A 14800-nucleotide genomic window follows, 5' to 3' on the forward strand; every position below is an offset into this window, starting at 1 on the left:
TGAAGATTTGAAAATGTTAGTTATTGCTTCTTAAGCAATCACAATTATTTGAAACTTTAAATAAAGACATATAATGGTCACAAAAGCATTATGATATACTTCCTTACTGTACTATGTGTTGGCAGCTCAGTGAGTGAGGTCATAAGATATGCATTCATGGGCAGTATGACTGAATAAGTAGCTACAAATGGGGCATTTTGTTGGTGTTGGATTTTGGTTACATTCATAATGTCCCTTCAATGGAATCTTTTTAATAATATTTTCCTATTTTTAATGACGTTGGTTAGTTACTGTTAATAGAACATTAAGACAACATCACATAACAAAATTGTTTTGTAAATATTTTAAGTTTTAGAACTACCTGGAATTTGCCACAATATATTTCTCAGTGCTATTTGGGCTAGGAGTGGGCGATAAAGGCCACTCCGCCGGCAGAGTTTGTGGAATTTTGGGCACTCAGAGTTGCGCTTGTAATGCAAAGTTCCGTTCAAATTCATCTAACCGCCGCCTGGGTGCGTATTTTCTTGCATGCAGCTCGCCAATGGTAAGCTGTCAAGTGCGAATGAGAACTGGCATCCCCAAGCTCCATTTTTGGGTGCTGGGGTGCCCCTGGCGAGAATTCCTCACTGCCAATATTCACCCACAGTTGTGACCGTTCAGGGTGAGAAAACTGCTGTTCTAATAGAAAATCTACTCAAGTAGCTGCAAAACCAACTCAAGCAGCAGTGCCCTTTGGCACGCCAGGTGGTGTCGTTTGTTCTGATTTTTCAGCATGAAATGAGCTCCCAGCACTAAAAAGCAGCGCAAGCAGTGTGACATGCAGATTTCTGCCCGGTCGTGGAACTTGGGATGTTTTCATGTAACTCCACAGAATTCTGAGGAGTGAAACTCCATACTTTCCGCCCACCCCCAATTTGGCCTTGACCTATGGCCTGCCCAGCCCTGATGGCACTGGTTACAAGGCCTGGTCTTTGAATATGCACTGTTTCCAATACCCCCGTACCCAGTATCTACTGGACATTCCCAGGGCTCACTGTCCACATAGTGCTGCCTTCGGGTATGTCGTGTGCCCTGCGCCCTTGCAGAATGCTTGCGGACACTGGCCCGTGACTTTGTCCATTGCGTTCTAGACTACAGATGGGGGCTTTTGAATATTTCAAGTTCCCAATACCCTAGACCCTGTTCCAAAATCCCACTGGGCTGGATCTGAAAAATTGGTGCATTTTATCAACACTTTAGTTTGCCAACCAAACTCAAAACTGGGATGAATCTGTAAGTTAGACTGCTTTTATCTTGACAGGCATTTTATTGATTATTGTAACGTTATTGATGTAAAGAGATATGTTTACACAATCATATTCAACAGATATGTTGGAATGGCGAGATCATGCCCGAAGGTAACTATAACTTGCACCCTGTTCATTACCCCACAAATTACAGCTCTCATGACATCTTTGATAACATGATTGATACCGCCACTGTAACATCTGCAGTAAAATGATGGATCAGATAACTGTGCATGGGAGGTTGCGAGTTATAGTTACCTTAGGGCACAAGTTATATTTATTTGAGATAACACTAACTATAACTGGTGAATTTCTATGGTTTGGTAGGTTTAAAATGTAAGTCTAACTATAGAGTCCCTGTAGCCTTAGGACTTTTAAGTGAAGAAAAAAACATACAAATTATATATATACTTAGCTTATACACATGGTAAAGGCATGCATGGTAAAGGCATGTGTGTTGTAAAAATGTCATGGTAAAAACGCGTAGTTAAAAACGTCGCCTCCCTCAAGGGTCGCTGCTCAGTTCTCTGGGAGAGGAAGTCAGAGGTCATTAAATTAAATTAAGTACCACGCTGATTCTGGTAATGCCAACTCTTAGCAGTATACCGTGTGCATTTTGAAGAGCTTTGAGGAACTTTCTCAAAACACATTATTATTTTTATTATAATACTTGTAAAGTACATCTTAAATTTCATCATAGAATATAAGCTGTGAGTAATTAGCCCTGCTCATTTATGTACATAATATTTGGCTAACAGAAAAACATGTTTTAAGGGTTAAGGCTTTTTGTGCTTGCACGACACCGGCCGGCAGAGGGCGCTGCGCCCACACTATAAATCACACAGGAGGCTCAACCGAACAGAAGTTTACGCTCAATATTGTAAAGCAGTTTTGTGGGCACTTTTAAAGGCCGAGGGGACATGTCCACAGGGGCGTAGCTTAGTCATTAAGATTGGGGGAATGGGCTTCAGATTGCCAAACAATCACACAGACATGTAATGTACAAAATACATTATACAACAATCAGGGCGCTCGGGAGGGACCTAAGGTGCCTTGAAGAGGAATCTGGAATGGTAGGAGCATTAAAAGAGAAAACACAATATTTTGTAAAATGAGCAACATTTTTGAGGACTTTCCTACAGGGAGGGCGAACGTGTGTGTGTGTTTTTGCCTGTGTGCGTGTAAATAATCCTGGTGAAATCCAACAGACATCTCCCAAACCCAACTGAAAGCACCTGCACCAAACTATGTACCAGAAAATACATTTACTAGGGGGTGTAACCCACAGACGTGTAATGTTGGATCAGGGTTTTCACTGGTGGTAACTACGAGCACAAAACGCTCTAAGTAGACTGAAAATGTACCTTCCTCCAAAACCTTTTTCCAGCAGCAGTCATTTTAAGGGAGCATAATTCCGTCAACACAGGCCTCTTAGGATGCAACCTAGCCTCGCTCTAGAAGCATCTGTATCAATAAGTAGATGGCTATAGGTGGCATAGCTTTTTAAATAGTAAATATCTCCTCCCTTGTGACAAGTGAGCCTAGAAAAACAAGCATTGGAAAAACAAAGCCAAGATACAACAGACATTGTCTGGCTGAATTGTATCGATTTCACTGGGGCTCAATAGGAATGAATCTATACCTGTAACAAACAAACAATTCTTCCATGCAGCAGAAATTGTGAGGTTAAAAAAATAACTGTAGTCATTACATTGATCACAACATCCCCAGCAACATAAAGTTAAGTCAGTAGCACAGTGTAACCATCAGTGACATTACATGGCCTTGTGTTGATTTCATTGGCGCTCCCAACAAAGAGTCAACATTGACACTAAACAAAACGTTTTACACCGGGGGAAGTGGCCACAATCAGTCAAAATAATTAATTCGGATGGATTCCACCTCCTTTGAGATACAGGAGCTAATTTGAAGCTATTAAAGTTGTATTTTTCATTCTACGCATGCCGAAACATTGTGGCCAGATTTATCAAAGAGTTTGCGTCGCTCTTGTGGCACACAAAGTGATGAAGGGCGACACAACACCTAAAATGAGATTCATCAAAAAACGCAGGGCCAACTTTTGTGGCCCTGTGTGGCTTGGTAAATCTGGAGTAACGCAAGCCAGAGCAAGTCACTGCGTTACTCTGTGTTAAGAAGGAGTTCTGTGGGTGGGCGTGGGTATTCTCAAGCACCCATCCGTGGATGTTAGCACACTCACAGGTTTGCAAGAGTGGTAGACCTAGAATACTTCAAAATGCTATTCTTTCCCAGGGGAGTTGTAAGGGCGAGAAATATACATATTTTGCCTCTTTGCTTCTCTTTCTATGTGCGCTAGCTTCAGAGGATTATTTTTGTGTATGAGGGTGTCCCTTTCTGCACAAAAACAATCCTGCCAGCAACACAGGCACCATTGCACCATGATGCAAGGGTGCCTGTGTTGGATCTAATCAGCACATAGTGCAGCAGTGCATGGAGAGGTCAGAAATGCACCACATAGTGTTAAATTTGGCACAATGCTGCCCTCTCCCTGTCACAGAGCGTAGCAAGTTGTTTTACTGCATTGCGTTGCATGACATTTTTATAAATATGCCCCTCCATGTATAATAAAATGCATAGAAATTAGCATTCCACCATAGACCCGACATGTCATGTCACTTTCGGTAGAAGGCGCCTATGTTGCTACATTTGTAGATGGTTTGCGTTTTTTATCTCCACCCTCTTTGCAGAGCTCCAGATAGGCTCTCTTTAAAGTTCCTCACTTCAGCCTTAGAGATGTACCGGCCACCCTGAGTGCTGTCTGGTCTCCTCCTTTGGAATGGCCTTCCTCTAGAAGTAAGGCATGTTCCGTCCTTGACGATATTCAGCTAGAAGTTCAGGACCATCCTGTTTGGCTAAGTTTGCAGTTAATACCAAGACACCCTCATTGGGTATTGGCACTATGGGCCAGATTTACAAGGCCCTTGCGCCTCCTTGTGCCACACTAGCGTAATTTTTTTAAATGCTAATGTGGAGTTAAGGAGGCCATTTTCCAGCGCCATATTTACAAAGTGGTGCAATGCTTGCATTGCGCCACTTTGTAACCCCTTGCACCACATTATGCCTGCGCCAGGCATATTGTATGCAAGGGGGGGGAGGCGTTCCCCCGTTAGGAGACTCAGAAAAAGGGCGCAGTGAAATCTACAAGATTTCACTACGTCATTTTTTCCACGCCTGCACAGGGCAGGCGTTAAAGTGACAGACCCATAGTAGCCTATGGTCCTCCCTAGTGCTTTGCTCCACTAGTGTCAAAATAGCGTAATAAATGATGACGTTATTGCAGAAACGACCACGATGGTGCACCATATTGTAAGTATGGCGCAACCATGTTGTCTTTAGGTGGGGGCTGGGGCGACGCAAGAAAAGTGGCGCATCGGGACCGATGTGCCACTTTCTTGTAAATCTAGGTCTATGAGTGGTTTTAATCAGTCACCAGATGTACCATCCCATGTTATTCCTCATGCACCCAACACCAAACCTGCCAACCCACGCCCGTGGTTTCCAGAAATTGAGATAAACAAAGAGTCCCCACGCACCTTGGCCTTGCTGGAAGACGAGAAGTGCTCCTCGACGAAGAGGGCCCCTAGCGCCATCCCGAAGTGCTTGTTGGTTTGGCTGAGGCACATCTTCCCCAGCTCCACCTGCTTCTCCGTCCCCTCCATGTCCTTGGACAGCTCGTGGATGGCGTCGCGGAACGGCGTGGAGAGGTGCTCGCTGAGGACCACCACGATGCGCCAGATCATGTAGTTGTGGAGGATCCTGCGTGTTAACGGGGAGAAGAAGTGGAGAGAGGTTGGGGTTGGTGTGAGCTCTCAAGTGGGGTTCTCATGCAGCCAAGGGCTGGGATTGTTGTCCATGCAGAGCTGGTGAGCCCAAGACATTGACACAGGAGTGGGTTTCAACAAGTGGTTGTGGTCCCAGCCTGTTCCTACCAGGCAGGAAGCTGGGCCAGGCTTCTTGCAAGACAGTAGGCGATATTTACCACCACCCCAGGGCCAAGGCTTATGAGGTACTTCAATGCCACCGCCTGTCTTTAATAGGACTTCTAAGCACTTTAAACACTCACTACTATTGGCTTCTGAGTGGGACACAAGTATTAGTAAATGCTTGTCTAAGACTGCAGATCTATCTCCAAAGCACGAGAGCGCAAGAGAGAGAGAGAGAGTAAGAAGAGAAAGGAATGGAAAGAAGAGAGAGAAGTGATCACAGAAGAGGGAGATGTGGGGAAAGAGAGAGAGAAGGGAGACAGAGAGAATAGAGAGAGAGGAGAGAGGTGGAGAAAGAGATAGAGGAGAGAAGAAGAGAAGGGGTGAGAGAAGAAAGAGAAGAGCGAGCAAAGAAAGAGGAAAGAGGTGGGAGAGAGAAAAGGGAGAGAAGAGAGAGAGCAAGAAGAGAGGGAGAGAGAGGAGAGAAAGAAATAGACTGAGGGGACAATCGCGCTGTCATAGAGGATGAGGGCCCTAAGCACCTCCCAGAGAGAACCACACTGTCATAGAAGGTGGCGGCCATCAACATGACCACTGGCTTAAGCAGCGTGTCTTGTGCTTTAGTACTTGGGAGTGACCCCCCAGGCTGCTGAGGGAACTGTGACATACAGCAATAGTCATGCTTCATTGGCTCCCTCAGGACTCTGGGTCCCAGTGCCACTGCACATGCTGCACTCATGGAAGGTACCGGGCCCCTCAGGCCTCTGGAGCCCAGTGCTGCTGCACCTGCTGCACTCATGGAAGCTACTGGGCCCCTCAGGCCTCTGGAGCCCAGTGCTGCTGCACCTGCTGCACTCATGGAAGCTACCGGGCCCCTCAGGCCTCTGGACCACAGTGCCGCTGCACCTGCTGCACTCATGGAAGCTACCGGGCCCCTCAGGCCTCTGGACCCCAGTGCCGCTGCACCTGCTGCACTCATGGAAGCTACCGGGCCCCTCAGGCATCTGGACCCCAGTGCCGCTGCACCTGCTGCACTCATGGAAGCTACCGGGCCCCTCAGGCCTCTGGAGCCCAGTGCCACTGCACCTGCTGCACTCATGGAAGCTATTGGGCCTCTAAGGCCTCTGGACACTGATGCCACTGCACAAACTGCACTGGCGGAAGCTTCTGGGTCCCAGTGCCACTGCACCAGCTGCACTGATGGAAGTTACTGGGCCTCTCAGGACTCTTGGTCCCAGTGCCACTGCACCTGCTGCACGCATGGAAGCTACTGGACCCCTTGGGCCTCTGGGCCCCAGTACCACTGAACCTGCTGCACTGATGGAAGCTACTTGGTCCCTCAGCCTCTGGACCCCAGTGCCACTGCACCTGCTGCACGCATGGAAGCTACTGGACCCCTTGGGCCTCTGGACCCCAGTGCCACTGCACCTGCGGCACCGATGGAAGCCACTGGGTCCCTCAGGCCTAGGGGCGCCAGTGCTACTGCACCTGCTGCACTGATGGAAGCTACCCCGCTGAACACGATCGCCAAGACACGACAGTGCTGCCATTAAAACTGAGGACCCCAGACACTATCAGTCATTAAAAGTGAGATTCACACGACACTACCAGAACAGACTCGTACTGACATTAAAACGGGATGAGGGGGCACAGACAGGGCCACTAGGGCTGAACCGCAGTGCCATTTAATCCGAGGACCCCGGCACTGCCGCTATGATGGGACTGCACGACCATTAAAAATGAGAGTGTCATTAGGACAGGACCGTACTGCGCTTAAAATCAAGGGCACCTGACAGTACTACCACAGGGCATCACCACACTGCCATGGACAAGCAAACTCACACCTAGGAGAGCCTAGCCAGCCCTCACCTGCGTCGAGCACGCAAACCCACCTTTGAGACAGCAGAGCTATCCTTTAAATACACAGAGCATGAAACTCATACCTGAGACAGCAGAGCTAACCCTTACTTACACCTGAGACAGCAGAGCTATCCCTCACCTGCACCGACCACGCAAACTCACACCTGAGACAGCGGAGCTATCCTTTAAATACACAGAGCAGGCAGACTCATAACTGAGACAGCAGAGCTATCCCTCACCTGGACAGACCACGCAAACTCACACCTGCGACAGCAGAGCTTTCCCCCACCTGCACAGACCACGCAGACTCACACCTGCGACAGCAGAGCTACCCCTAACCCCCCACATCCACAGACCACGTAAACTCACACCTGAGACAGCAGAGCTATCCCTTACATACACAGACCACGCTAACACACCCCTGAGACAGCAGAGCTATCCCTTACATACACAGACCACGCTAACACACCCCTGAGACAGCAGAGCTATCCCTTACGTACACAGAGCATGCAAATTCACCCCTCAGACAGCAGAGCTATCCCTTACTTACACAGACCACGCAAACTCACCCGAGACAACAGAGCTAGCCCTTACATACATAGACCACGCAAACCCACACCTAAGACAGCAGAACTATCCGTTACATTTACAAACCACGCAAACTCACACCCGAGACAGCAGAGCTATCACTTACATACACAGACCACTCAAACTCACCCCTGAGACAGCAGAGCTAGCCCTTACTTCAACAGACCACGCAAAGTCACCGAGACAATAGAGCTATCCCTTACATACACAGACCACGCAAACCCACGCCTAAGACAGCAGAGCTCACCTTTACTTACACAGACCACGCAAACACACACCTAAGTCAGCAGAGCTATCCCTTACATAGACAGAGCATACAAACTCACCCATGAGACAGCAGAGCTAGCCCTTACTTCAACAGACCACGCAAAGTCACCGAGACAATAGAGCTATCCCTTACATACACAGACCACGCAAACCCACGCCTAAGACAGCAGAGTTCACCTTCACTTACACAGACCACGCAAACACACACCTAAGTCAGCAGAGCTAACCTTTAATTACCCAGACCACGTAATATCACACCTGAGACAGCAGAGCTACCCCTCACCTGCACAGACCACGCAAACACACACCTAAGTCAGCAGAGCTATCATTTACCTTCATCGATTTCTGAAGCTCAGTTGTTAGAATGTAGTGCTCGCTCAGGTACACAGATCAAGCAAGCTCAGACCTGAGACAGCAGATCTATCCCTCGCTCACACAGAACCTGCAGACTTGGACCAAAGACATAAGCGCTATCCCTTAGCTATACAGACCTTGGGGAGGCCCGAGCTGTGGGTGGTTGAGAATGCACTTACTGGCCAGACTGATAAAACACTGCATGCGCCTAAACCCCCCGTTTGTGGGTTCTGGGGTAGCTGTTAACTCGGCGCAGAGGCCTCTGGGTGATGCACGGTAGGGATGGGATGGCCAGCCTAGCGCCCTCAGAGGGTGGAGCCTGAAGTGAGGCGCTATAAATATACCCTACTCAGACATGAAATGTAATAGAACCAGCAGACTCCCAGGCAGCCAAGTCTGGTTACACTATCGGTGAGTGAAGTGATGTCACGAATTATGGAATCACCAGGGACTGCCTGATGGGGTCAGGCAATCTGTAAGGGAGGCGGGATGAGGTCACGCTCACATCACTCTCTCCCTCTCATCCAGACAGCACAGCAGTGAAGGGTCTGAGATAAGAGGCATATGCTTGTGGCAGACGAGCAAATAGATGTAATCACAGGCTGGGCTGGCCTGTGAGATTAAGGCAGCCCTGAAAAAACTTTAATTCCAGCCTCGAATTACACTCAGCGAGCAACTCTAAAAAAGTTCTGGGGTCATTTCTTCCCATATATATATATTTTTTTTATTATAAAATAGGGTCAACCAATTTATTTTTAATGAAGGGCACAGAAATGATGGATGGAACGCTTGAATTAATCTCAGCCACTGATAATTACTCGTGACCTCATTCCACGTCATTATTTTGCACACCAATCCTCCTCAGTTTGGATTCTGCCATATGCAAATCAGTCTTGACCCTGCTCTAATGGGAACAGTCCAGTCCGAACTGGCAGCCCAAGTCCTGCCTGAACTGGAACACAAGCAACCCAGGGCCGGTTTCTTTCTGACTGGGGTTTACCAGCCAGGTATAGTTTGATTCCAGTGACACAGTGTGCACGAGACCACCAACTGGGCCCACCCACTTGTGGAGAGACAATGAAGTATAAAAAATGTGATGGATGGAATGCTTGAATTAATTAAACCACTGATAATTACTCAGGGATGCATACCAGACCATAATTATTTCGCAAATCACACCACTTCAGTTCAGACCCGGCCACATGTAGCTCAGTCTTGACTTTGCTTCAATGGGAACAGTCCACTGTTTAATTTGAGTCAGTGCATCGGGTGCTCAGCGTTGGCACTTAATTGCCAACACCAGCCCTTATGACAGTCTGCCACATGGTGGCACTGTTTGTCTTCTTTTAAGATGAACACAACAATATCTGTTTATTCATTCAATATACATTAAGAGTGACTAATACTAGCATCCCAAGCCATTCTTGTGAGCTCTGGGGTCCTGGAATAGTCTGAATTGTCACACTCGTAGGATTGTGATGGTCAGTAGCTGTGTTGGTATTGCCATTTGCAGTGTGAGCAGGGAAATGGGTTTGCAAGATGCGTGGCCCCCTGGTGAGGCCCCAGGCACTTACTTCACTATAAATTAAGCACTGGAACAGTCAGATATGTCATCTAAACATATCACACCCTTACGCGCTTATATCATAGCAACTTACCTAGTTAATGATGCCCTGTTCACACTAATCCGGAGACGCTGGACAATGGACCAACCAGCCAGTTCGACAAAATCTCACAAAGTCTTGCACATTCATCAACACACAACAAAGATCTTTAGCAGGATAAAACACATTTTACTTTCACATTCATCAACACAACCCTAAACTAGATGCTTTTACGGATCTCTGCTAACTGTACACAACCAACCATATGCAAGGATTTTTGGGAAATCTCAAAAGTGGACAGAAAAGTTACATATTAATAAAGTGCTGTGGTGTCTTCCTAATGCAGATAGCACTACTGAAATGCTCAAAACCAGGGCCACTGGAATTCTGTGATTTTGCAGCTGCTGTGTTTTCCTCAAATATAGATTTTTACTTTTGCCCCATAATCAATTATCTAACGCCTAATCTTCTGATTTTATCCCCCAAAATGTTGTTTTTAGCTCAAACGGATCAAAAGTTAATAAAAATGCAATTGTTGCATGAGTTGTCACGTAGTGGAAGGCCCCTCACAATGGTTCACTGGCCACCTTTCTTTTGTTTATTGGTGTTTTTAGGTGTTAAATTATGTCTAATAAGGTGAAACCTATACGCAGGTAGTGTTAACATATTTTAAAAGGTCAGAAACTGAGATACAGCTATCATGAAATGTGCTGCATTAAGTTGCATAATTTGCCTTTTCTTGCCACATAATTTAGTCAACCTGCTCTATGATTTGACCCTCCACTGAAGCATAAATCCAGTGATCCAAAACATACTGTGTCTAAAAACATACAGAAGCTGTCATGAGACCCAGTGGCTTAACAAAAAATGATGCCCCTGTGCAGAATGTGGAGAACGCCCCCTGCGTCTCCCATATCTCACAGTTATTCTTTGGCTTTGGGATGATTGGGCGGAGGGGCTAAAGGGTTGGGGACCTACTGGAGTGTTGGGCCTTCCCATATGCCGCAAGGCCCTTGTTAGAAACCAGGTCTCTAGTTGGCAGAATTTTGCACCCTATCCAAGTAGGGACCACAGTTCTAGTCAGGGCCAATCAATGACACATCAAAAATTAGCCTGTGCTCACCCTCTGGTAGCTTGACGTAGAGCAGGCAGGCCCAACTTAGGAGGCAATGTGTAAAGTACTTGTGATATACACACACACACACAATAATCATACGTGGTACACCACAGAAAGAGACTTCACACGGGTAGATAGAAAAAAAAAAAGCTTGTTCATCTAGATATTGTCAGGTTCAATACAATACAGGAATATTTAGCTGTGAAGAATAAAGGCAGTACCATAAATGTATAAGAAAAGACTAATGGGTTGAAAAGATGGTGCCAGGGACTCCTTGGCATGAATGTACAGCGTCCGTGGTCGGACTCCTACCAGGAGCAAGATGCAGCTATGCAAGTTGATGAGGTGTGAGAAGCGGGGCAGTGCAGGGGCCACCTGAGTGAAGCTGAAGAGAGGACTGTGGCGAAGCAGGGTAGAGCCGCTCGGGTGAAGTTGCTGCAAAGAGAGTGGCGAAGCCAGGCAGAGGCCACTCTGGCAAAGCTGGTGCGACGAGAGTGGCTGAGCACGGCAGAGGCACGGAATAGAACCTGTCTTTTCAGACTCTCTGAGCTTTCTCATGGAGTCTGGGGAGACAGGTTCTTTTCCGTGGAGCTCTGACTGCAAGATTCATTTTTTCCAAGCCCACCCCCACCCCACCACATATGCAAATAAATAATGTCCAGGCCTAGTGCCCCTGCCCCGTGCCCATGGACGAGAAACCACGATGAAGGTCCTGTCTATGGATACAGGGGTTGCATGTGTGTAGGCCGGGCATGCAGTATTCTGCCACGCGCAGAACTCTATGGATTTTCACTGAGTTTTCAGCTAACTCCGTGGAATTCTGCGGTGTAGAACTCCATGAGCCCCGCCCACCCTTCAGTTATATCATAAAGTGCGTTTGTATTGTGGGGTGACTATAAAGAGTTCTTGTGAAGTCCACAGGTCCCCTTTTCAGGTCAGCCTCGGCTCCAGACTATCAGTAGGAGGTAATCAGCCCCTTTGTGTGGACTCCAGGCACTACCCATCTGCGGTGTAAGTGTGAGCCCTTCCCAACTTCCTCCCCAGGAAGACCCATCAGTATGCAGATGCATTCTGTGTTGTGGGTGTCTGAAAGGAATGCGCAAGTGTAGCTGTCACCTGACCCCCAGCCAGAGGTGTATTGGAGACAGGCTGTGGGCTCAGTGTGCAGAGAGTGCAGAGAAATGCCTACTTTCTAAAAGTGGCATTTCTAAAATAGTAATAATAAATCAGACCTTAAAAGGAGAGAGGATATATTATTACCATTTCAATGGTACTAAACATGATGTAGCTACTCCTCTCAGATCAGGAATTACAGTTTACAGATAATATAAGGAATTCCCAATGCTGGCCTGTGAGAGGGGCAGACCTCACAGTATTGAAAAACAACTTTTTTATTACCAGGACATGAGAAATGAAAAGTATATGTCCTGCCTTTTGCTTACATGACACTCTGCCCTAGGGGCTAACTAGGGCCTAACTGAGGGGTGACTTAAATGAAAGAAAAGGAGAGATTAAGGCTTGGCAGAGGTCTTGAATGCCAAGTTGGGGTGGCAGTTAAACTGCGCACACAGGCTCTGCAGTGGCAGGCCTGAGTCTGGTTTACAGAGCTACTTAAGTAGGAGGCACTAACAGTGCTGCAGGCCCACCAGTAGCATTTAATTTACACACTCTGGGTATAGGGTATGCCACTCCACAAGGGACTTACAGGTAAATTAAATATGCCAGTTGTGGATATGTCGTCAACATTACCATGCTTTTAGGGGAGAAGCACATGCACTTTAGCACTGATTGGCAGTGGTAAAGTGCTATGAGTCCTCAGGCCAACAAAAAGATACAGCAACAAAACAGGAGGTAAAGGCAAAAAGTCAGGCGGTCACCATGTGGAAGGGCCATTTCCAACAGTCATGCTTCATGCACCTGAAACAGCAACTATACCTGGGTGGAATTTTAATGGCGCCAGAGTAATCAGAGTAATTTCTGTAATAATGCATTTCTCTCCTAATATGAAATTACTGAAAATCGTGCGATTACTCCAGCCTGAATAATTAGAAGTAATTTAAGGCAAAAATCCTACGGCAGGATTACAGAAAATAGAACTAAGAGAGAGTGAACGGCTGCTGGCTACTGCTGTAAGTGTCCTGCAGCACTTAGTGCTATTTTCTTAGCGTAAAATGTATCTCAGGTCCATTTGGGACACAAGGGTGAATTTTGCACGAAGAAACTAGCACTAAATGCTGGATTCAACTTCTCATGTTATTCTACATAATTTTGAGTAATTTTGCAGTGATTATAAATAGTCATGCTGGAGAGAATGACGCATGTTACGCCTATTCCCATCAGCAACCCACCTACCCATAGTGGCATATTAAAGAGCCCCTAACGTGACCTTAGCGCCACCATAGAGACATTTTTTTAATGCTAAGGTCGCGCTAATGTGGCTTTTTCCATGCCCTACATTTACAAAGTGCCTAAATGCATACATTGCGCCAGCTTGTAAACCCTTGCGCCACATTATGCCTGCGCTAGGGATAATGTATGAAAGGGGGCCGTTCCGGCGCTAGGAGGCCTAAAAAATGGTGCAGTGAAATATAACTGGTTTCACTGCGCCATCTTCAACGTCATTTTTAACGCCTGCTCAGAGCAGGCGTTAAAATGACGCTCCCCATGGTAACCTATGGGTCTCCCTGCAATTTGCTGCACTAGCGTCAACATTTTTGACGCTAGTGTAGCATAGCGCCACAATAATGTTCACATTTTTGATGCTATTGCGCTAACGACCGCCGTGGTGCGCCGTATTATAAATATGGCGCAACCATGGTGTTGTTAGGTGCCGGTAGGTGGGTGCAGATAAAGTGGCACATCAGAGCTGATGCACCACGTTTTCTTACATGTGGGCCATACATAGTGCTTATGTGTCCTCAAGACACCTTGTGTCTTTCCACTCACTAAGGCCCATATTTATACTTTTTTAGCGTCGCATTTGCATCATTTTTGATGCAAAAGCAGCACAAACTTACAAAATACACTTATATTTTGTAAGTTTGCGCCGCTTTTGAGTCAAAAAATTACGCAAATGCGGCACAAAAAAGTATAAATATGGGCCTAAGTTCAGCCGCCTGTGATCAGGAGGACACACGGGGACACAGGTGACACCCTCGAGATCTGAGCAGCTCCACAGACCCCTCAGCAGCTGCCGGCGCCTCGTATTACATGACATTGAATGAATGAGGCGGCGGGGGCGCCCCCGAGGTCTCCTCCGCTCTTGGCACCTGTCGCTTCCCCCTGTCTCTGCTCTATCGCAGGCGCCGCTCACAGACAGCGCTTACCCGGGAAGCGCGTCCCCGAGTGCCTTGAAAGCATTTCACCTAAGTGGCTGTACAAGCGCTCCCCCGGGAACACTCCAGCTCGAGTGTCTGAGACTGGAGGTAGAGGGGGAGCCACGGGGAGAGAGAGAGAGGGAGAGAGGGGGAGCCACGGGGAGAGAGAGAGAGAGGGAGAGGGAGAGAGGGGGAGCCACGGGGAGAGAGAGAGAGAGAAGGGTGGGGAGCCACAGGGAGAGCGAGAGAGAGAGAGAGAGGGGGGAAGCCACAGAGAGAGGGACAGAGAGAGAGACAGAGAGAGGGAGCCACAGAGAGAGGGAGACAGAGAGAGAGACACAACACAGCGAGAGAGGGGGAGCCACAGAGAGAGGGAGAGAGAGAGAGAGAGACACACACAGCGAGAGAGGGGGAGCCACAGAGAGAGGGAGAGAGAGAGAGAGAC

At 47.4% G+C, this 14800-nt stretch overlaps 1 protein-coding gene across 1 annotated transcript in view; it reads right to left on the reverse strand.

The window, feature by feature from the left end:
• The window catches only part of ECEL1 (endothelin converting enzyme like 1), a 251803-nt gene that overhangs the window by 62649 nt on the left and 174354 nt on the right, over positions 1-14800 (reverse strand). The window contains exon 7 of the mRNA XM_069212879.1: positions 4859-5081. Coding sequence (XP_069068980.1) covers positions 4859-5081 — 223 coding nt within the window. The remainder of the gene's footprint in view (positions 1-4858; positions 5082-14800) is intronic.

The sequence above is a fragment of the Pleurodeles waltl genome, chromosome 11 (assembly GCF_031143425.1).
Source record: "Pleurodeles waltl isolate 20211129_DDA chromosome 11, aPleWal1.hap1.20221129, whole genome shotgun sequence".
NCBI classification, from domain to species: domain Eukaryota; kingdom Metazoa; phylum Chordata; class Amphibia; order Caudata; family Salamandridae; genus Pleurodeles; species Pleurodeles waltl.